The sequence below is a fragment of the Rhinoraja longicauda genome, chromosome 4, assembly GCF_053455715.1.
Source record: "Rhinoraja longicauda isolate Sanriku21f chromosome 4, sRhiLon1.1, whole genome shotgun sequence".
Taxonomy (NCBI): Eukaryota; Metazoa; Chordata; class Chondrichthyes; order Rajiformes; family Arhynchobatidae; genus Rhinoraja; species Rhinoraja longicauda.
The window spans coordinates 19,774,003-19,798,349 of NC_135956.1; the positions used below are offsets into that span (position 1 = coordinate 19,774,003).

General features: G+C 45.9%; 1 protein-coding gene across 5 annotated transcripts in view; it reads right to left on the reverse strand.

Moving 5' to 3' along the window:
• Positions 1–1,141: 1,141 nt before the first annotated feature.
• The window catches only part of thoc1 (THO complex 1), a 59,329-nt gene continuing 36,123 nt past the window's right edge, over positions 1,142–24,347 (reverse strand). For 4 of the 5 annotated variants that reach the window (XM_078397312.1, XM_078397311.1, XM_078397310.1 and 1 more), the window contains 8 exons: positions 19,104–19,154; positions 15,643–15,713; positions 15,095–15,190; positions 14,214–14,279; positions 12,897–12,980; positions 12,643–12,790; positions 11,436–11,520; positions 1,142–1,691 (listed from right to left, as the gene is read on the reverse strand). In XM_078397312.1, coding sequence (XP_078253438.1) covers positions 1,399–1,691; positions 11,436–11,520; positions 12,643–12,790; positions 12,897–12,980; positions 14,214–14,279; positions 15,095–15,190; positions 15,643–15,713; positions 19,104–19,154 — 894 coding nt within the window. In that variant the 3' untranslated portion in view covers positions 1,142–1,398. Of the gene's footprint in view, positions 1,692–9,787; positions 9,874–11,435; positions 11,521–12,642; positions 12,791–12,896; positions 12,981–14,213; positions 14,280–15,094; positions 15,191–15,642; positions 15,714–19,103; positions 19,155–24,347 lie in introns of all 5 variants that reach the window. The other variant, XM_078397314.1, reaches the window with a different exon arrangement.

Genomic DNA, 24,347 nt, shown 5'->3' on the forward strand with positions numbered 1-24,347 from the left:
TGTTTTAAATTCAAATCATTTTGACAGAATTATCAATTCATTTATCATGCTATTTTAAAATATGTGCCGTAAGTCCAAATGTTTGATCAATTTTTGGCAGCAGATGAGAAATGTTGGGAGCCATGGCTTGTGAACCTGTCTAAATGTCTTTAAAATGTTATTAGACCAAGTGGACCTGTTGGGCCCAAACCTCTCCTGCATTGGTGCAGCACCCTCTCCTCCCTCCCACTCCACCCCCCTTCTCCCTCCCTAGGAGATAGATTTAAACTTTAAAATGTAAATAACTTAAAAATATATAATACTGATTTCAATGAAATTTCTTCCATAAGCACCAAAGGGACGACGGTGAGTAAGGTGGGCCTAAAATTGTTATGCTATCATGTACCGTTTTGGCTCTAGTTCAGAAACAAACAAACAAGAGGATTAGTATATAGATAATTGCACTCGCCTCAACTATGCATGGTTTCCGCATTTTTCACTTTGCCAAATAAACGGAGAAATCGGATAGAAAAAAAGAATAGATGTATAGACTTGTAATGAACACTTGGGTTCCGTGATAAATCCCCCCTGCGCGCCCTGGAAGTCTCTCTGAAAATATGGCACCTAGGCTGTGCAAGGCAGCCAATCTCGACATCATTGGGACTTCCACGGCCGATTGGTGGGTTCAACCTGCGGCCAGGGCTCCAGCCCAGCTGGAGCCAGCAAATCTATCCCCATAACTGACTTCCTTAGCCTGCTGGATAAACCAGCAAAGCTTTGGAACCAAGAGTGCCAGAAAATCAGTGATGTAACTGTAATGACTAAATATTAAATTTAAGTGCAAGATTATATGACTAAATTAATTAAGACGGGGTTAAAATATAAAACTGCAGAAAAGCCAATTACCACCTTTTTGGGCTGATTATCAATTAATGTGCAAATTTACTTAAATGTTATTAGTGTACAGTGACATCCACATTATTTTGTAATTTCTGTTTTTACTTTGAAATGCACTAAAAGAGGCTTGAAACTGGTAATTTTGTGTGTAATTTTTTTTTTTAAATCCCATTTTTTGACCCCTGTTCCACCTCCCATGCCTGGGTATCAATAACAGATATTCACTAAATTCAAATACAAAAGTGAGGCAAAAGAGTTGTGGGTTACACATAAAATGGCTGCAATTTTAATGAAGCAATAATCCCTTAACAATTGTAAAAGTATACTGTGGAGAGAGTAAACACCATGTCAAATTTGGCTGATTAACTCAAAACCATAGATAGTAAACCAACAAATCTCCACATTACAGAAACTGGTTTATATAAAAAAACTTGTAACATTCACTGCCTCATTATTTGAAATAGAATAGTAAAAAAGAAAACAAGGTTGATTTGTACACTTGTTCGGTTCTTCAGACAATGACTAGCTGATGCTATCGGCCTCATTTGTCAGGATTTCTGCAAGTTCATTTAAACCAGCATCAATCAATGCAGACAAAAAATTCTCCACTGTAGCTTGCAGTCCCTCCCGATCATGCCAAGCAACGAGCAGCAGCTTAGCACGCATCTTCATGTCCTCGCTATCTGATTCGATTGCACAGATGTCGGACTCCTTCATTTCAAAGTGGGGTGCCAATACTTTCCACTGTTCTCCAAGCTTGCTGGCAAATATATCTATTTGTTGACCTGTTACAAGCCTAGTGTGCACATCAGGACCTAAAGGTAAAGAAAAAAACATTACATGCCATTCATACCAAGTTAAACATAAATCTAAGTGGTTATGTGTAAAAACTACAATCCAGAACTAATTAGTTGAGAAAATAATGTTCAAGTAAATATCAAGTAATGTTCAAGAAAATCAAACATAAACACACTTGTTAATTATTTCATAGGAATGTGAAAGTCAGTCAAATACATGAAAATCGTGGTGGCACATAGTGTCAACTTGTAATGTTGATGGATGAATACACAGCCCTGTATCTTGAATTCATCTTGCATATTTTTGATATAAAGGGTTTAAAAAAAAATCTGCAGACAGCTTTGTATTTTCTCATGAAGTGTTTCAAAGATCCATTTGTCCCCTTGGACTATCATTAATTTGACTTTACCTTGCAGTAAATGTTATTCCCTTCATCCTGTATCTATCTGTACACCTCAACTGTAATCATATAGAGACTTTCCACTGAATGGATAGCAGGCAAATGCTTTTCACTGTATCTTGGTACACGTGACAATCAACTAAACTCACTAAGATCGAGGTCCAGCCAATTCTCACATTCTTTCTTCAGAATGATGATTTTTAATGAGACACTGGCCCTACTATTTCTTAAAGGAATGTTAAAAATTTAAACTAACATCAAGACAGACATTGTCAACATTTATTGAAAAATATTAAATTCATTTCTAAATGTGTCACTTTTAAATACTTAATCTAATTGTGCTGTTAAACAATTTTATCATGAATAGTTTTGCTGTAAATTTGTTTTTTATTTTAGTCAGAGTAAAAATTGTCCTGCAGCAGCAAATATGACCCTTAAAATGCTTGGTTGAATATTTTCTACTTTACAACAGTAAGAATTTACACTTAAAGTACTTTGGCTACAGAAGGACTGTTCCACACCTTGCAAATTTAAATGACTCTCATATTGATATTTATATAAACCAGAGTTTGGAACTGTAGCTACAGATCTTGAATGCTTCATAAGCCCAGTAACTGCAGATCAAAAAGAAAACGCAGGTGCTGGATAAAGCACTTTGTTGCATGTTCTGTTTTTACAATAAAACTGTAATCCTGCATTCAAATTGTTTGGAAATCAGATGGTTTGGCATCCGGTTCACTCATTATTCCAGACTAAAGTGGAGTTATGGCCAGGGCTGGAAGTTGTATCAAAGTTCAAGCTCAGACGAAAGCTCTTTGGCCATTGCCAGCAATCAGGTACCCATCTATACTAATCTCATTTACTTTGCAGCCATGGAAATTTGTGCCTCCCTGGCAATTCACGTGCTTATGCATTTCCCAATCTATTTAAACTCATCAAGTTAACTGGAATATATGTTATATGACCATCTAATATATTTAAAGCAAAAGTGAAGTGTGTATGCACCTTAGTACTTGGGAAAATCTTAGTCCAGCTCTGCTGAATTATGAGTTTTACTGTACAGTACACAGTTGGACAATAAGTTTACAAGTGAAATCAGTGTTAAAAGGGAACAGGCATTGTATAAGCATTAACTAGAGCCAAGGAACTACAGATGCCGGTTTACAAAAAAAAGACAATTCGAGTACCTCAGTGGGTCAGGCAGCATCTCTGGTGAACATGGATAGGCAATGCTTTTGGTCAAGACCATTTTTCAGACATTGTAATGGGTGGGGCGGTGTAAGAGAGGGGAGGGTAAAGCCTGCCAGTTGATAGCTGGGTACAAGGGGGAAAGAGCACAGGTCAGAGATGAAAAGGCAAAGTGGTGAGAGGAGGGAAGTGTAAAGTCAGTGGAAGGGGGCTGGATCGTGGGAGAAATGGGCATATAACCATGTTCCAGACCCCAACCTTGATAACACACCAAGCCCAAATGACAGATACTGCCCCTGCCACACACCCTGCTTGCTTTCTTGATCTTTAGCACACTCATTCCAGAGTAATGAGTGAGCCAGGAACCAGACCATCTCTGATTTCTGAACAATGAGATGCCTAATTATAGTTTTACTGTATTTCTTGCAATTATTTTACAATCTAACCAGAAACTCCTTTTAGGATTCCACTAGGATAATAAAAAATGATTGTGATTAATGATGATGCAACCAAATACAAAGGACAAATCAACATGATGTTGTTCTCACCAATGTATCTGTGGAGGGTAGTACTAGCCGAGCTGGGGATATAGTTTTGATACCCAACAAAGATTTTTCCAGTAGTTTTGTGGCAGGGCCTCCTCTACTTCCTCTCCCAAAATCTATCCTGCCCGCCCCATCCTTTACCCCATGGGATGGCAGTTACATTAGCAAGACTGGTTAGTAATAAGCAACTGCAACAATCCAACACACTGCTGTTGATAATCTGCACGACTAATCATATCATATATATACAGCCGGAAACAGGCCTTTTCGGCCCTCCAAGTCCGTGCCGCCCAGCGATCCCCGCACATTAACACTATCCTACACCCACTAGGGACAATTTTTACATTTACCCAGCCAATTAACCTACATACCTGTACGTCTTTGGAGTGTGGGAGGAAACCGAAGATCTCGGAGAAAACCCACGCAGGTCACGGGGAGAACGTACAAACTTTAATGTTCTCAGGTGGTTACACAGTTGCCGACAGCCCTAATTTCATGGCCATGTGCAGCCAGTGCAACTCCAGCTTTACTGACCCCAAGTTCTATCTTTGACATTTTCATAGGCAGTTCTCAGATTTCCCAGGGACACTGGCTGAGCAGAACACTTACTATCAACTATTTCAGGCTGGCAAAACTGCATCTAAAATTAGGACAAAAATGTGTCACTACATTTCTGTTTGCATCACACTCAAAGTCATCGGTCCCAGTTAGAAACTCCACTCTGTGCTACTGTGGCGGCTCCCAAAGGTCGGGCCATACTACTACCGACCCCTCGGCACGGGAATGGACCAGTCCCGGGAGGCGGTCCTGGACTCAGGAATATAAGGACAAGGTTTGGGCGCCAAGCCATTCCGGCAGACTAGACCCGTCTGAGACCCACGATACAATAAATATACCTTCCCGAAATACCTGGCTCCTTGCCTTTATCGACGCGCTACATTGGTGACCTCGACGGTCCATTCATTAGGATGGGCACAAAAGCAAAAGCCGACCGCCCGTCCGGCTCGCAGGCCGACCAGGCCCCAGCTGTCGACGCGGTAGGAATCAAGCTCCCGACCTTCTGGACCACCCGGGCTCGCGTTTGGTTTTACCAAGCGGAGGCCCAGTTCCAGCTGCAGGGCATCACAGTGGATAACACCCGGTTTTTCCACCTGGTGGGAGCCCTTGACCAGGACACGGCCGAAGAGGTAACGGAGTTCCTCCAGGACCCACCGGCCGACGGTAAATATGAAGCCCTTAAGGAGCTGCTGCTCCAAACCTACGGGCTAACCCGAATGGAGCGGGCCGAAAGGCTCCTCCACATGCCAGGCCTCGGTGACCGGCGCCCATCTAGCCTCCTGAAGGAGATGGTCGCGCTGCTCGACGGTCACAGACCGTGCCTGATGTTTGAATATACATACCTGCACCTGCTGCCGGCCGACATTCGCCTGCAGCTCACCGACGCCTCCTTTGCAGACACCCGGGCCCTCGGCAGGCGCGCGGACGCGCTGTGGGCGGCGCGCCGTGATGACGTCAGTGCGCTTAACGTCACTCGAGAAGCGCCCGATTTTCTCCGGTCGGGCGGGGGAGCCGTGGAAGGAGTGACAGCTACGTCCCGGAGGCCTGCGAGGTCGCCCCCGGTGGCCATTGCGGGTCGTGCACCTGCAGTCCCACACCAGCAGGCTCCAGCCAGCACCAGCAAGAGGTACTGGTGTTATTACCACCAGCGCTGGGGTGCGGCAGCCCGACAATGCCGCCAGCCGTGCACATTTCCGGAAAACGCCCGGGCCGGCTACCAATAGTCCCTGCGGTGGCCGGCCAGATTCACCGCCTCTTCGCCTGGGATCGGCGGTCCGGGAGCCGCTTCCTCGTGGATACCGGGGCGGAGCTGAGCGTCCTGCCCCCTTCGCCGCTGGACATTTGTTCTGGGAAGCGGGGGCCCATCCTTACCGCGGCAAATGGGAGCATTATTCGGACATATGGCGTCCGCACGGTCCACATCGTTTTCGGCGCCAGTCATTTTACGTGGCTGTTTACGATCGCCGACGTCTCCCAGCCGTTGCTCGGGGCCGATTTTCTGCGGGCGCATTCTCTCCTCGTGGACGTCAGGCAGCAGCGCTTGGTCCACTCCGCCACGATGGAGCCCATCGCATTGCGGCTGAATGACCCCATTATACGCCCGCTGTCGTCCGTGGACTCCAATTTCGCTCGGGTGCTGGCGGACTTTCCGGATATTATGGCCCCGCAATTCCGGTCGTCGACCCCCAAGCATGGGGTGTACCATTATATCATAACTACCGGCCCACCCCTCCACGCACGAGCACGCCGACTCCCGCCTGAGAAACTACGCCTGGCACGACAGGAGTTCCGCACGATGGAGTCCTTGGGGATCGTCCGCCCTTCCAACAGCCCATGGGCATCTCCACTCCACATGGTCCCCAAGGCAAACGGGGGCTGGAGGCCTTGCGGGGATTATCGGCGGCTGAACGTCGCTACCGCCGAGGACCGATACCCCGTGCCCCACATCCAGGACTTCAACGCCCATTTGGCTGGGGCCACGATATTTTCAAAGGTGGATCTGGTGCGAGGTTACAACCAGATCCCGGTCCACCCGGAGGATGTACCCAAGACGGCAATCATCACGCCGTTCGGACTCTACGAGTTCGTACGGATGCCGTTCGGCCTCAAGAACGCCGCGCAGTCATTTCAGCGGTTAATGAACGGCGTGTGTCGCGGGCTGAATTTCCTATTTGTCTACCTTGACGACATGTTGGTAGCCAGCCGCTCGCGGCAGGAGCACTGTGCCCACCTCCGGCAGCTTTTCCAGCGGCTCAGCGAACACGGGTTGGCCATAAACCTCGCCAAGTGCCGCTTTGGCGTGGCCACAATCGACTTTCTCGGCCACCGTGTGTCCTCGCAAGGAGCGGTTCCCCTGCCGGACAAAGTAGACGCCATCCGCCGGTTTCCCCGTCCGTCCTCGGTGCGTGGCCTGCAGGAGTTCGTCGGCATGGTGGCATTTTATCACCGGTTCCTGCCATCCGCGGCCCACATCATGCGGCCGCTATACGAGCTGCTGGCGGGCAAGCGTAAGACCGTCGTGTGGACCGACGAGGCCGTAACAGCCTTTGACGGCGCGAAGGAGGCCCTGGCTCGGGCTGTGCTGCTTGTTCACCCATGGGAGGATGCCCCGACAGCCCTTACGGTGGACGCCTCAGAGTTGGCGGTTGGTGCCGTACTGGAGCAACTCACGGACGGGGGTTGGCGCCCCCTGGCCTTCTTCAGCCGGCACCTCGACAACGCCCAGAAGAAGTACAGCGCTTTCGACCGCGAGCTCCTCGCCCTGTACCTGGCCGTTCGTCACTTCCGCTATTTTCTGGAGGGCCGCCCGTTCACCGCTTACACGGACCACAAGCCGCTCACTTTCGCCCTGGCAAAGGTCTCCGACCCATGGTCTGCCCGACAGCAGCGCCAGTTGGCCTACATATCAGAATTCACCACCTCCATCCGCTTTATCGAGGGGAAGGAAAACCGGGTGGCCGACGCATTGTCTCGCCCCGCCATCAATGCCGTGTTAGAAGTGGCACCCGGCATTGATTATTCTGCCCTGGCGGAGGCCCAACTAACGGACGGGGAGATGCCCGCCTACCGGACTGCCATCTCTGGCCTCCGCCTTGAGGATGTTCCCCTCGGCCCCGGGGCGACGACGATACTTTGCGATGTGTCGGCAGGTCAGCCGCGCCCCATCGTCCAGGCCGCGTGGCGCAGGAGGGTGTTCGACGTGGTCCACGGGCTGGCTCACCCATCCATCCGGGCAACGATCTCATTGGTAACTGCGCGGTTCATGTGGCATGGTCTGCGCAAGCAGGTTGGCCAATGGGCCCGCACCTGCATTCCGTGCCAGACGTCAAAAATTCAACGCCACGTCCGGGCGCCACTCCAAGGGATCGGTCTACCCTGCCGCCGTTTCGACCACCTGCAAGTGGACATTGTGGGCCCGCTCCCGCCATCCCGGGGCATCACCCACCTCTTCACGGTGGTGGACCGCTTCACGCGGTGGCCGGAGGCCATACCACTGGCTGATACGTCCACAGCCACATGTGCTCGTGCGTTGGCCGCGCACTGGATTGCTCGCTTTGGTGTGCCGGTGGTCATCTCATCGGACCGGGGGCCACAGTTCACTTCCGAGCTGTGGTCGGCCATGGCCCACCTGTTGGGCGTGCGGCTGCACCACACCACTGCCTATCACCCGCAGGCAAACGGCTTGGTGGAGAGGTTCCACCGGCAGCTGAAGGCAGCGCTGAAGGCGCGACTCGCCGGCCCCGACTGGATGGACGAGCTACCATGGGTTTTGCTGGGCATCCGGACTGCCCCCAAGGAAGACCTGGCTTCATCCTCAGCGGAGCTCGTCTACGGGTCTCCGCTCACGGTGCCCGGGGAGTTCGTGCCCTCGTTGCCGGGGCGAGAGGAACCGCCCTCATCCACCCTACATCGCCTCCGAGAGCGAGTTGGCAAGCTCGCACCCGTGCCGACGTCCCGCCATGGGACATTCCGCCCTTACGTGCCATCGGCCCTCCAGGACTGCGCCTTTGTGTTCCTGCGCCGTGACGCCCACCAGGCGCCACTCCAGAGGCCGTATGAAGGCCCGTACCGGGTGCTGGAGCACGGACAGACAACCTTTGTTTTGGACATGGGGGGCCGGCCGGAGGCCTTGTCAATTGACCGCCTGAAGCCGGCCCACTTAGACATCGACCAACCGGTGCGGGTGGCCCAGCCTCGGCCACGAGGTCGCCCCCCTTTGCGGGTCCCACCGCCTGTCCCTCCAACTGTGCCTCCGCCGGCCCCTCTGTCGACCGATTACCGTACGCGGTCCGGTCGGGTTGTGCGACCACCAGTGCGTTTCGTGCCTCCGGATCTGGGGGGGGGTACTGTGGCGGCTCCCAAAGGTCGGGCCATACTACTACCGACCCCTCGGCACGGGAATGGACCAGTCCCGGGAGGCGGTCCTGGACTCAGGAATATAAGGACAAGGTTTGGGCGCCAAGCCATTCCGGCAGACTAGACCCGTCTGAGACCCACGATACAATAAATATACCTTCCCGAAATACCTGGCTCCTTGCCTTTATCGACGCGCTACACTACCATCGATAACCAAAGTATCAGCCAACTGTCCTAAATTCAGGAGCTTCTATAAAGTTGGTGCATGATTTCTCCATCTTTAAAACATATTTTCAAACCGTATCTTTTATCCATTCTATGGTCAACAATTTTCTTTACACCAATTTAAAAGTGTTATTTCTTTGCTTTACAAAACGTACTTTGTTGTTGCTCTTTGAAAGAACCCAGAAACTACTTCAACAGCATTATCCAGGGGCACTTTCTTATACTTACTGTATTGTAAATGGGCAACTGTATTTACATCAGAAAGGAGGTGAACAGGATGAAGCTACAATGAAATCTCACATAAGTTACTGATATGAAAATTACATTCTACAAAGGAAAACTCCAGAATCAGCATACTCCCAGTTCCTAAAATCACCAATATTTCTATATGAATGTTCACAACTAAATGTGCAACGCTTCTGTCAACCATTGCACTACAAAGTCAAGGATTCAATTTTAGGAGATGAAAGTCTGGATGACATGAAATTTAAGAGATGGTTGTCCATTAACTACCAATATACTCGACCTAGAATTGATACCAGGTCATTAATTCCTTAGGACCCCAAAATATCTATTTCAGTTCTGAATACTACAAGGATTGGTATGAAAGTGAACAAGGCACAAGATCACCCATGAATTTATTTAATGGGAGAACAAACTTGGGTTTTATTTGGTTTTACTCCCTACCTTTTACCTATAAGTCCAGTGGTTTTTTTTTGCCTCTTATGGGTTTGATAGGGTAATGTGGCACATGAAGGTCACAGGTCTACACTTGAGGAATGTTCCCCAAGACCCCATGTAACAACGTCAAAGTGCCGTCAAAATGGATGTTTCTACCTACCTGATTGCAACCATTAACTGCTTGGGAGAGGTCGTTAGCAGCCTTTTGTCACCAGACGATGATGTCAGGTAGCCTGCTGTTGTTGGCTGAAATACATGGGAAACTAGAAATGTCAGCATTGGAGGTTGTCTTTAAAAAAGAATGAAGATTTAATGAAATATTTTTATAGTTCTTTTTGAGAGCTACATTTGTTATTTACAAAAGACATTGACTTTTTCTAGTCATTTATTGACTTCCAATCCTAACCTAGTGAATCACTGTAAATGTTATGATTCTTCATTGTTAATAAGTGATTTGGTTTAGCACTGCGAGTTATGTACTTTACACTATAACGTGTGGAGAATAGATTGGTCTTCATGATGCACTGTCATCTGAAACCAGAACAATAATCACATAGCACAAAATATGTAAGCAATAATTCTCAACAGTACATTCATGCCTTTAAGTTTGGCACAAGTTAAGACAAAAATGGTAGTTATTTCGTGTAAACGTAAATGTCCTTGCTTCATTCATTATCTTGGGCTCTGCCATGAGAAATGTTTAAGCGGACAATAATGAACCAGTAAACTCTCGCTATGATAGAAATCACAATAACTATCTGAATATGCAGAAGTTGAATTGGAAATCCAGGGATTGTCAACGATTCTCTGCTCCTCCGCTAGATGTTATTTATGCATCAATCTCCTGTTAATCACCAGAAATAAGTGAGAACCACTTACGCAAAAAGATTAAACACATTACACTTCATTGCAGAAGATGAGCAAGTTTTAAAATTCCATGAGGCTAACTGTTCAGGTGTGGATTCCGTGTATAGAATCAAAATTTTGAAGTGGATGTAATAATAAGACAAACTGTTGCCTTCATATTCACTGTCAAAAAAGTGATAAACAATCAGTAATAACAAAGAAATTGGTGTTTGGCTGAGGCTGGAGTAGTTTGTACTAAATGTGTGCTTTTTATATATGTTTGCTCTAATTACACTTTTTAAATTGTTTAATTTTTTTTAACTTATTTAAAACTTGTACTTTTACATCCATGTTTGCTATATGAATTCATAATCTTCGTCACTTGCTAGATCATTTTTTCAAAGTGAATAGCTAGTTAATCTGTTTGTTGATATCACCAAAGCATTCCTTTACATCCAAAAACTTCCAACATTGGGAAAAGGGAAATACAAACCAGTGAGAAATAGGATTAATAGATCTTCATGAGCAGATTTCTTTGAGATCGATCACTGTAACTTAGTTGACTGCAAAATTCATTAATTTTTCCAGATTACCACAAATCTTTCAGCCGGCAGCAGACTACCTGACATTGACATGTGCTGACAACTATGGCTAACCATGTTCTCTAGGCAATTAGTGGCTGATATCAAATGGGTAAAACTTCTCTAACATTCACAATGAAATTAATTAAACTGAATATTCTCGTGGAAAGTATGCTGTTTGGAGTTTTCCTTTAATGTTTTAATTATCCTCTATAAATACTATTCTTCCATTCTCTAGTTTATCATCAATGCTACTAACTATGGGGTTAGAGGAAAACATTGAAGACTTAATTATATTAACAAGTATCAGATCTACTATGATAATATTCATAAATAAGTACTTTCAATACATTTCATGCAATATCTGTATTATAGACATACTTTCATTGCTTTCTTTTAGCAGTGCATCATCATTGTCTTCTTCCTCGTCTTCATCCTCTGCTGTCTTTATTTCTTCAGATGGAGGCTGGAAGCAATTAGAAAAGTGATTAGTCAATCTGAAGTTCAAATTTTAATGCCTTCCTTATCCCTGAAAGTTTGACATTAAATCTTGGCAGTCATGAATCCTGAATGCCGTACAAAACTATGAATGACTTCTTTAATAAGGAAAGGTAATGCTGGAACTTCTATTTTCTCATTTTGCCCTCATTCCTGTGATCACAATTGCAAGACTTCCATGCACCGATTTCAAATCTCTTTAACCTCTTTCTTTCTCGTTTAATAGTGTCATTTCCTTTGCTCTTCCATTCCACTCTCAATTTCCAGCCATCCTGGCGAAGATTTCCTCCAAGCCATTCCACTATAATACAATAAAACTTTATTCATCCCCGGAGAGAAATTGGTCTGCCAACAGTCACAACACACGAAAATGAAAACAAAAAGAAAAAGCCAAGTGACTATTGGCCGGCTGCAGTGTGCACAGCGCCTTCACCGGAACAAATGAACAAACAAACAGACTTATCCTCTGGGCAGAGGATTCTAAAGCTAGAGTCCCCCCCCCCCCCCCCCCCCCGGGTCCCCATTGTTCTTCACTGTGGTCCCTCCACGCCAGGTCCCCATTGTCTTCCCCTCCCCCCTCATGCTCATCGAATGTTGATCGTGGGTCGATTGCAAGGCCCCCACCACTGCTGAGGTTCCCGTTGCCGCCGGGGTTCCTGTTGCCATCGAGGCTCACGCTGCCGCCAAGGCACCCTTTGCCTCCGCTGAGGCTTCTTCAGCCCAGGCAGACCAATGGGAGGCCTTTGGGGCGAGTCGGGCCCCTGTGTACTTCTGTAGCTTCCTCTTGCTCAGAGTCTAGATACTTTCAGAAGAGTTTTGGTACATTTTAAGAAAACGTTACACCAAAGTAAGCTTAGCTGGTCTAACTGATCTTGACATTTTTTAATTAAAGGCCTTTCACTAAACTTAAATATAACTCAGACTCCGGCTGTAACTTGGGAGGCAGTGGTAGATGTTTGTACTGTTCCTCAATGTTAAATTACTGATGGACCAAAACAGCAGTTTCTAAGTGAGTGTTATTTTTCGATGCCTGTTCAACATACGACAAAACAACATGAAGCAATCCTGAATATGAAGCAGTTATACTCACAGGTAATTCCTTAGCCAATTTGATAACCATATTGACTAGGTACTCTGGTAAGCTCTTGAATTGCTGGTTGGTTGGCTGGAAAAAGTGTGGACTTCTTCGAGCTAGCAGCCTCAACGCCCTCCAGCCATAATTGGAATTATTTACCACCCTGTGTAAATAAATGTTAAAACTTTGTTGGAAATTGAAGTTATTTCTGATAATCATAAGGTGAGCAGTTAGCAGAATCACATCTTTAAGTTTGAGAAATAACGTACTTATACTCTTCTTCAACCATGTTCTCTGGCTCAGCTTGTTCAATTGCTTCTTCAAAAAACTCCTCTAAACTGGGCATAAACTCTCTGAAATCACAAGGAAACAATCTAAAACTAAAAATCACACCAAACAATAAAAACCAGATAAATATTCAAAAAAAACTTTGGCAAAAATACAAGTGCTTTTGTTCAGCAGGTTATAAATTATAGTATAAGCAGAATAGATTAATCACAAGATTACTGGGGCTGTAGAGAGCATCCTGTCCGGCAACATTGCAGTCTGGTTTGGGAACAGCTCTGCCCAGGACAGGATGACCCTGCAGAGAGTAGTGCGTTCGGCAGAACGCACCATGGGAACTACACTCGTTCCCCTGCAGGACCTATACATCAGGAGGTGCAGATCCAGAGCAAGCAAGATCATGAGGGACCCCTGCCACCCCAGTAACGGACTGTTCCAGATGCTACGATCAGGCAAACGCCTCCGCTGTCACGCTGTGAAAACGGAGAGGATGAGACGGAGCTTCTTCCCACAGGCCATCAGGACTGTCAACTTATATAACCCCAGAGGCTAAATTTTTGTCGACACTAATAGTAACTTATTAACTTTATTTATATGCTGTAACTAATTCTTTTTGTGCACAACCCGCAGGCATTGCCACTTTCATTTCACTGCACATCGTGTATGTGTATGTGACAAATAAATTTGACTTGACTTGAGAACTGGACCATGCAGTGGAATCATCTGTAATTTACGCAGTCTGCAGATTAATGGGTGTAACTGCTGCCACTTACTCCTTTACATCTTTCATTTGGGACTGGAAATTCGTTCATTGGAAAACTGCCAAATCGGAGCAGAATCCGACCTCGTCCTCACAGCACTTCAATGCACGCACACTGTTACTAATCCCACATGTGCTGAATGATGGCTTTGTTGCTTGTGCAAAGGGAGTATTACAAATTAAATGCAAAAAGAAACAGAAGTTCTTGAGGCAAGATCAGATAGGCTGGGACTACTTTCCCTTGTGTGAAGGAGTTCGAGGGGTGAGTGAACGAGTCTGAGGTTTATAATATTGAGGAAGTCCAGAATCAGTTTTTTTGCATTGGAAGAGAAGTCTAAAACTCGAGGGGATGGGTTTAAGGTGAGAGGAGAAGAATTTAAAGGGAATAGGAGAGGCACATTTTTACAGGGTAGTGGGTATATGGAATGAGCAGAGGTGGTCTTTTCTTTGAGTGGATAGTACGCAAACAAAAGCTTTTCACTGTACCTCGGTTATATGATAATAGTAAGCTAAATTAAACTAGTTAAACTGCACCTCTTACCTGCTATCAGATTTGCATGCCTCCATGTTATCAGGGCAGAGATTCCATAACCGTGTCAGCTCTTCACTGCGGGAAATAAAATTACAATATGAGAGGTATGTGAAGTACAAGGCCCATGTCATTTACAAACTTAAAAAGTAGTTAGCTTCAATACTATAAAAGAAAAACAATTTCCTAATTGTGTTAAAACTGTACCATCAAGCCAGAAAGGTTATGATACAAACCGTGCTAATAAGCTACTTTGCAAAAAATTATTTACAACTCACTACTGAGTCTCCTCATGCAGATCACAGAAATCTCCATAAGATTGCAAGCCTTGCATTGGATTTTATGGTACTTATTTTAATTTTATGAGGCATCTTAAGACAATTCTTAAAGGCTCCAGCAAAATATTTAAGTAATGTCGTCCTTGATCTCAAAGTTTCTACCGTTTTAGAAACTGCAGTGAATGAGATAAGTCATTAACTATTTATCCTAGCTTTCTAAGCCAACCTTGATTCCAGCCTGAATGAATCCTCAGACAGCTGCAAAGGTCCAATGTTAAGTGTGCTTTGTCACTGTTAAACCAACTGTTAATATGTGTGACGCAAAAGCAGAAAGCTGTCCCTGTTTCGGCATCTACCAGCCTTCTAATTCAGAGAAATTACTGAACTCTGGTGTGGGGAATAATTTTCAATTTTTGGCCAGTGAGAATCATTCTGTGGACATGTACATCTGGCTTGAATGCTAAAAATGGAAACCAAGAGCACTCATTTCCACTATCCTAATTTTAAAAGGGTTGTTTTTGTTTTAGAGGAAACCTAGTGTAACAGATTAATAAATCAAATCTCACATGATTACCCTGCCTCCAAATTCTGCTTGGAAATTATATTTATACTCACTTTCCCATTGAGACCTTCTTATTTGGTCCCCTTCCAAAGAAATCTTCAGGAGCAGGTCTTTTCCTTGCAGGCTTTGGAATTTTGGATTCGGGTGGTCTTAAAAACCAAATACAACGAATTAGAGTGATCTAATATTTGTGTGTGTGTAGATTTCACTTAGGGAGGGAGAGTAAGAAATAAAGATAACACGTGCACACTACATTAAGTTGATTTCCCTAACTTTTTTAAGTTAGTACAGTTCAGTAGAATTTCAAAGTTCGACAAAAATCAGAAAGCAACCAAATGAAGTTGTTCATTAATTACTTGGTACAAATAGCTCATTTGAAAACTGCATTTTTAATTTTAAAAACTTCATACCATAATAACTTGGAGAGTATTTCATTAATTTACTTATTTCTAAAGAATGTTAATAGGAAATTGAATGTGGTAGATATATAGACCACGATGCCTGCTTTCCTTTTTAATTAATGGACTACACAAAATAATACAAATAGAATAACGGAAAAGTGATAGCAAAGTTGTAAACAGTTAAATTTTGATGAAAATACCTTTCTTTAACAAAACTTGGACAGCCTTCATTTTTCCATGCAATCCAGTTTTCTTCACTATGTAATATATGCTGTAATAAAATATCACATGTAAGCTCTTACAAGCATTAGAACATAGAATAGGCCCTTCAGCCCACAATGATTGTGCCGAAAATGCAAAGAACATCACTTATCTACCTGCACATAATCCATATCTCCATATATACACATATCTATCCAAAAGTAGCAAATGCCACTAATATTTTTGCTTCTACCATCTCCCCTAACTGTGTGTTGTCGGCACACACCACCCTCTGTGTAAAAAAAAAACTTGCCTTGCACACATCTCCTTTAAACTTTTCTCATCTCACTTAAAGCTATGCCCTCTAGCATCTGATTTTTTCATCCTGGGAAAAAGATTCTGACTGTTATCCCATATCTATGCCTCTCATAATTTTAGATACTTCTATCAGGTCTCCCCACAACCTGTGGCATTCCAGAGAAAACAACCCAAGTCTGTCCATCTCTCACTGTAACTAATACTCTGTAATTCAGGCATCGTTCTGGTAAAGCACCTCTGCCCCCTTTCAATGCATTAGATTAGATCAATTTTAAAGCCTGTATTTATGTATATACAGTGCCCTCCACAATGTTTGGGACAAAGACCCATCATTTATTTATTTGCCTTTGTACTCCACAATTTGAGATTTGTAATAGAAAAAATCACATGTGATTAAAGTGCACATCGTCAGATTTTATTAAAGGCCATTTTTATACATTTTGGTTTCAGCATGGAGAAATTACAGCTGTGTTTATACATAGTCCCCCCCATTTCAGGGCACCATAATGTTTGGGACACATGGCTTCACAGGTGTTTATAATTGCTCAGGTGTATTTAAATGCCTCCTTAATGCAGGTATAAAAGAGCTCTCAGCACCTCGTCTTTCCTCCAGTCTTTTCATCACCTTTGGAAACTTTTATTGCTGAGGACCAAAGTTGACATGAGGACCAAAGTTGTGCCAATGAAAGTCAAAGAAGCCTTTATGAGACTGAGAAACAAGAATAAATCTGTGAGAGACATCAGCCAAACCTTAGGCTTACCAAAATCAACTGTTTGGAACATCATTAAGAAGAGAGCACTGGTGAGTTTACTAATCACAAAGGGACTGGCAGGCCAAGGATGACCTCTACAGCTGATGACAGAAGAATTCTCTCTATAATAAAGAAAAATCCCCAAACACGTGTCCGCCAGATCAGAAACACTCTTCAGGATTCAGGTGTGGATTTGTCAGTGACCACTGTCCGCAGAAAACTTCATGACCAGAAATACTGAGGCTACACTCCAAGATGCAAACCACTGGTTAGCTGCAAAAATAGGATGGCCAGATTAGTTTGCCAATAAGTACTGAAAAGAGCAACCACAGTCCTGGAAAAAGGTCTTGTGGACAGATGAGATGAAGATTAACATATCAGTGATGGCAAGAACAAAGTATGGAGGAGAGAAGGAACTGCCCAAGATCCAAAGCATACCACCTCATCTGTGAAACACAGTGGTGGGGGTATTATGGCCTGGGCATGTATGGCTGCTGAAGGTACTGGCTCACTTATCTTCATTGATGATACAACTGCTGATGGTAGTAGCATAATGAATTGTGAAATGTATAGACACATCCTATCTGCTCAAGTTCAAACAACTGCCTCAAAACTCATTGGCCGGCAGTTCATTCTACAGCAAGCGGAAGTGGCAGCGCCTAACGGCTGCGGCTCGCTAGCAGTCTGTTCGTCTTTTTTCCTTTTTTTTTTGTTGTGTGTCGGTGTTGGGATGGTTTTGTGTATGTGTGGGGGGTGGTGGTGGTGTGGGTGGTGTGGGTGGGGGAAACCTTTCTCTTTTAGGTCTCTTCCTCACGGCGCGGGGTGCGGCTCGGCCGCTGGACTTAACATCGCCCGGCGCGGCTCGGCCGCTGGACTTAACAGTGCCCGGCGCGGCTCGGCCGCTGGACTTAACAGTGCCCGGTGCGGCTTGGCCGCGGGGCCTTCCATCGCCCGGTGCGGCTCGGCCGCGGGGCCTAACATCGCCCAGCGCGGCTCGGCCGCGGGACTTAACATCGCCCGGTGCGGCTTGGCCGCGGGGCCTTCCATCGCCCGGTGCGGCTCGGCCGCGGGGCCTAACATCGCCCGGTGCGGCTCGGCCGCGGGACTTAGCTGCGCACGGCTCGGTCGCGGGGCCTTCCATCGCCCGGTTCGGCCGCGAGACGTCTCAGCGCCCGGTACGACTCGGCCGCGGGGACTTCCATCCCCTTGCGGGGACTGTGCGGGTCGGTCGGGGACGAGCTGTCTGTCCGTGGGCGTGGGGAAGAGAGTGGAAGTTTTGTTGCCTCCATCACAGTGAGGGGGTGTTTGGAGTCACTGTGATGGACGTTTGTGTTGGGGTCATGTGTCTTGTGTTCTTTTTTGTGTGTGACTGCTATGTAGTTTCGTTCGGTACCTTGGTACCGAATGACAAATAAAGCTCTGTTGAACTGTTGAACTGTTGAAGGCAATAATCCCAAACATACTGCTAAAGCAACAACGGAGTTTTTCAAAGCTAAAAATGGTCAATTCTTGAGTGGCCAAGTCAATCACCCGATCTGAACCCAATTAAGCATGCCTTCTATATGTTGAAGAGAAAACTGAAGGGGACGAGCCCCCAAAACGAGCATAAGCTAAAGATGGCTGCAATACAGGCCTGGCAGAGCATCACCAGAGAAGACACCCAGCAACTGGTGATGTCCATGAATCGCAGACTTCAAGCAGTCATTGCATGCAAAGGATATGCAACAAAATACTAAACATGACTACTATACTTTCATTTTGCATGACATTGCTGTGTCCCAAACATTACGGTGCCCTGAAATGGGGGGACTATGTGTAAACACTGCTGTAATTTCAACATGGTGAAACCAAAATGTTTAAAAATGGCCTTTATTAAAATCTGACAATGTGCACTTTAACCACATGTGATTTTTTCTATTACAAATCTCAAATTGTGCAGAGGCAAATAAATAAATGATGGGGCTTTGTCCCAAACATTATGGAGGGCACTGTGTACTTCACTAAATGGACTTGAAAGATCAACACCTTCAAGTTATACATCAATCTGACTTAGATGCATCAAAATCCTTTAAGTTTCTAACAAAAATTGAGATATCATTACCTTAGGGTACAGCATTGAAAATAATCTCATCACTATACCTCCAAGGTCAGATCCCAAAAATTAAAATCACATATTTAGTCAGAGTTCAATTAGTTGACCTGTGTCAGGGGCTTAGCACTACAACTAACACCGAGAAAGCAAAAAATTAACGTATGGAAGAAATGAACAAACAATTAGCTAGAGTACCCATACTATTTCACTATTGATCTACTCTGGAGAGAGTGTAAGTAGTAGTTTTGTTTGTCATTTACCTGCTATCAGGAAATTTAAATCAAAAGTAACAACTTACCTCCACCATGCAAGAAAACTTCTCTCCATCAGGTGGGGTCTCCTTGAGCAACTACACAGAAAACAAAAGCAACATTTAAAGAGAACTTTTATCAATGATTTTGATCTTTTTGGATGAGCAGGTACATTTCCATGGATGTTCAGACTTTCAATGCAGAGTTCACTATGCAAAAGTTTCAAATGGAAACAGATAGGTTTCTATCGCTGTACCTCAATAGTTTAACAGAATTATTTTACAAGAATGAGGAGAACTTGCAGTCCATCAACTTAAACTTCAGTATTGCCAGGTCAAACCTGAACAAAGGTATTAAAAGGGCCAAATACACCCACAGGCAACGGGTGGAAGACCACTTCAACACCACGGACACCAGAAGCATGTGGCAGGGTGTCAGGGACATCACTGGCTACAAGAGCAGCCCTGCCTGCCCCCACAGCGATATGGCACTGACCAATGAGCTTAACACCTTCTTTGCCCGCTTTGAAACTGGCAAAACCACCTTGAGTGAAAGAACCCCAGCCGAGGCGGTGGGACAGGTCTTGCAACTGAGCACACAGGAGGTACAACGCGCTCTGCAAAGGGTCAACCCACGCAAGGCTGCAGGACCGGATGGAGTTCAAGGAAGGGTACTGAAGGACTGTGCTGAACAGCTGGCTGAGGTATTCACCAGGATCTTTAACCTGTCATTATCTCTGGCTACGGTCCCCAAGTGCCTGAAGTCGGCTATCATAGTTCCGGTGCCGAAAAAAGCAAAGATCTCCAACCTGAACGACTACCGCCCGGTTGCCCTAACGCCGATAGTCATGAAGTGCTTTGAGAGGCTGGTCCTCTCACACATCAAATCCAGCATCCCTGACTCACTGGACCCACATCAATTTGCATACAGGGCAAATAGATCCACAGAGGACGCTATCTCTCTGGCTCTTCACACTGTCCTGACTCACCTAGAGAGACAGGGCACGTACGTGAGGATGCTATTCATAGACTATAGCTCCGCCTTCAACACGGTCATCCCCACCAAGCTCATCACCAAACTCCACCAGCTAGGCCTCAGCTCGTCATTATGTGACTGGATCCTGGACTTCCTGCTGGAACGACCGCAGGCAGTGAGAATGGGCCCGCACCTGTCCTCCACTATCACCCTGAGTACCGGCACACCACAGGGCTGTGTTCTGAGCCCCATGCTCTACTCCCTCTTCACACACGACTGTGTTCCTGCATTCGACACCAACACCATTGTCAAGTTTGCAGACGACACAACGGTGATCGGGCTTATCACCAACGGGGATGAAACAAACTATAGAGCGGAGGTGCAGAACCTGGCGGACTGGTGCTCGGATAACAACCTGTCCCTAAATACCACCAAGACCAAGGAGCTGATCATCAACTTCCGTAGGTCACATAACGGGGAATATGCCCCGATCTCTATCAACGGGGACAGTGTGGAGAGAGTGTCCAGCTTCAAGTTTCTGGGCATTCACATTTCGGAGGACCTAACATGGTCCAATAACACTGCTGCGCTGGTCAAGAAGGCACAACAAAGACTGTTCTACTTAAGAACACTGAAAAAGTCTGGTCTACCCCAACAGCTGCTGACGACCTTCTACCGCTGCACCATAGAGAGCATCCTAACGCATGGCATCCCTGTGTGGTACCTCAGCTGCACGGAGGCGGAAAGGAAAGCTCTACAGCGGGTAGTCCATAGAGCTCAGAGGGCCATCGGAACACAGCTACCAGACTTGGAGGGCATCTACAACACACGATGCCTCAGAAAAGCCACCAGCATCCACAAAGACTCTTCACACCCCTGCAACAGTCTGTTCGAACTCCTTCCATCGGGCAGACGATACAAGGCCTTCTACGCCCGCACCTCCAGACTCAGGAACAGCTTCATCCCCAGGGCCATAGCTGCTATGAACCGGTCCTGCTGAGCCGGATGGCCACAACGCATAGATCAACGTGCACTTTACCCTGTCTAAAACTGTCACAATTGTTTCGTTTCGTTTCGTTGGGTTGCTGTTGTCTAAATTACTTAAATTATTGCATCGTATGGGAGGCGCATTCCCAATCTCGTTGTACCCCTGGGTACAATGACAATAAAGATATATTGTATTGTATTGTATTGTATTGTATTGTAAATTTGCAGATTTTCCAAAAACCCGACTACTGCCTGTGGTTTGAGAAAATAGAGAATGAGCAATCATAGACAACATCAATGCCATGATTCACTATGTGGAACAATGCGGGTGAAGGATTCAGGGAAGAGAATCGGATTCCATAACAAATTACACTGAAAAGGAGGTGGCACTGAATGTTTCAGCAGGCTTAAAGGTGAATAAATCCTTCCGGCTCCAAGTTGGGAGGGGCAGAGCTGGGAGGGGTAGCATGGCTTTGTTAAGGAGAAATCCTGTCAGACTAACCGTTGAGAGAAGCTGGACGCTCTACAGGGTTGTTTTGAGGTCACAGACTGGAACGCACTCTGTACTCCCCATGGAGAGGACATTGATAGGCTCACGGACTGTGTTACCAGTTACATAAATTTCTTTGTGGATAACATTGTCCCTGAGGAAACGGTAGTGTTTCCCCAACAACAAGCCTTGGGTCACCAGTGACAGAAAGGCCCTTCTCAACCAGAAGAAGAGGGCCATCGGGAATGGTGCCAGGGAGGTGAAACGGGTACAGAAATATCTGAAAGTGAGACTAAGACAGGGCAAGGTTGTGACCAAATTGGAGCTGAAACTTCAACGGAACAACACGAGGGATATGTGGAGCGGTATGAAGAGCATTACAGGCTACAAGATGACCAGTGGCCAGAGGAGGGAAAGCAATCAGACTGGGCCAACAAGCTAAACCTGTTTAACAGATTTGATGCCCCTGCTCCCTGACAGACACTCCCTCTCAATCCCCCTCGTCCACTTCCTCTGCCCTTTCTTTGTCGCACCTAACCATCAAGGCTGAGCAGGCGAGGAAAGAGCTGAGCAGACTCCGCCCAGGCAAAGCCACGGGCCCCGATGGTGTCAGCCCTAGGGTACACAAGGCGTGTGCCTGCCAGTTGTGTGGAGTACTTCAGCATATCTTCAACCTGAGCCTGGAGAAGGTTCCTGTGATGTGGAAGACATCCTGTCTGGTTCCTGTACCAAAGAGGACGCGTCCCAACTCCTCTAATGGCTACAAGCACATCATGAAGTCCCTGGAGAAGCTGGTGCTCACTCACTTGCGACCCCTGGATAATTCCTACCTGCACCCCCTGCAGTTCGCTTACCAAACAAAGGTGGGGTTTGAGGACACCATCATCCACCTGCTCCATCGTTCCTATGCTCACCTGGATAAGTCGGGAAGCACTGAGAATGTCATGTTTTTTTACTTCTCCAGTGCTTTTAACACCATCTGGCCTGCACTGCTAGGGAGCAAACTGACGAAGATGCGGGTGGATGATCCATTGGTATCCTGGGCCACCAACTACCTGACTGGACAACCACAGTATGTCAGGCTACAGAACTGTGTCTCGAACATGGTAGTGAGCAACACAGGAAGGTCCTCCCTTCCTTCCTGTTTACATCTCCCTACACCTCGGAGTTCAGACACACTCAGACTCCTGCCATCTGCAGAGGTTTTCAGATGATCGCAATTGTGGGCTGCATCAGTGAGGGAAGGGAAGCTGAAAACAGAGGTGTAGTCAACGACTTTGTTGAGTGGTGTGGGCTGAATCACCTGCAGCTCAACACCGACAAGACTAAGGAGTTAGTGGTGGATTTTTGGAGGAGAGGAACACCCCTGTCTCCATCAACGGCGTGGATGTGCAGTTTACCAAGGAGTACAACTACCTTGGAGTTTACCTGGACAGTAAACTGGACTGGTCCAGGAACACTGAGGCACTGAATAAAAAGTGACAGAGCCATCTGTACTTTCTGAAGAGGCTCCACCAATTCAACATCTGCAGTAAGATGCTGCAGATGTTCTATCAATTGGTGGTGGCCAGTGCCATCTTCTTCGCTGTCGTGTGCTGGGGTAGCAGGGCGAAGGCCGTGGATGCCAACAGAATGAACAAGCTCATCAGGAAGGCTGGCTCTGCCCTGGGGGTGGAGTTGAATTTACTGGAGGTGGTCTTGGAGGGAGGGGAGAAGGATGCTCCTCAAACTGCAGAGCATCTTGGACAATACAGCTCTCCCCCGCCATGACACACTGGTCAACCCGAGGAGTATGTTCAGCAACAGACTAGTTTCACCAAGATGCACCATAGGAGATCCTTTTTCCCTGTGGCTATCAAACTGTACTAATCCTTCCCCTTCTGTTGTGGGATAGACTGACTCCCCTTCCCCCTCCCCCACCTGCTCCCCAATCTTTGCACATCCCCAATCCTGGACTTTCCACTCGTCACTTCAATTTCATGTTTCATGTATCTTGTTGTGTTTTATGATAGTTGGCAGCCCAATTTTCCTCCTGGGATAAAGAAAGTTATATCGTAACAACATCATTGAAGCCTTTAACGAATATTGCCGGTGGGCCCAAGGAATCCAGAGCAATTTGGTAAACTGGATCCGAAAATGGCTTGGCAATAGAAGGCTGGGGGTGATGATCAAGAGTTGTTTTGGTAATCACGATCTGAGCAGTGTGAGCATCGCTGGGAACTTTGCTGCTGTTAATGACCTAGATGTGAATGAGTAAGTTCACATCACAAAAATTGATGGAGTTGGTGATAGTGAGGATGCAAGTTTCAGGCTACAGATGACACCTAAAAGTTTGTAAAAATGGGCAGAGAAATTGCAGATAGAATTTAATCCTGAAATTGTCAGTAATTTGGCTGGCATATACACAATGAATGATTGGACCCTAAGAAATACTGAGGAACAAAGGGACCTTGATGCGCACATACGATCATATCTCTAAAATCAGCAGCGTGGGTAGTAGATGGGATGGTTAAAGCAACATGCAGCATATGGAATGCTTGTCTTTACTAGATGAGCTGTGTAAAGTAACAGCATTATATTTAAATTATGTAAAACATTAGTTAGACCACAGCTCAAAAATATTGCTCTGATCTGGTTACCACACATTGAGAAGGATTTGATTGCACTGGAGAGGGTGCAACGGAGATTTGCCAGGGTGTTACCCGAGCTGGAGCATTCCGATTATGAGGAAGGACTAGATAGCCTTGGTTTGTTCCCCTTGAAGGAGAGAAGGCTGACTAGCGACTGTTTGGGAGATACAAAATTATGACAAGATAGTAATAACATTTTCCACTTGGCA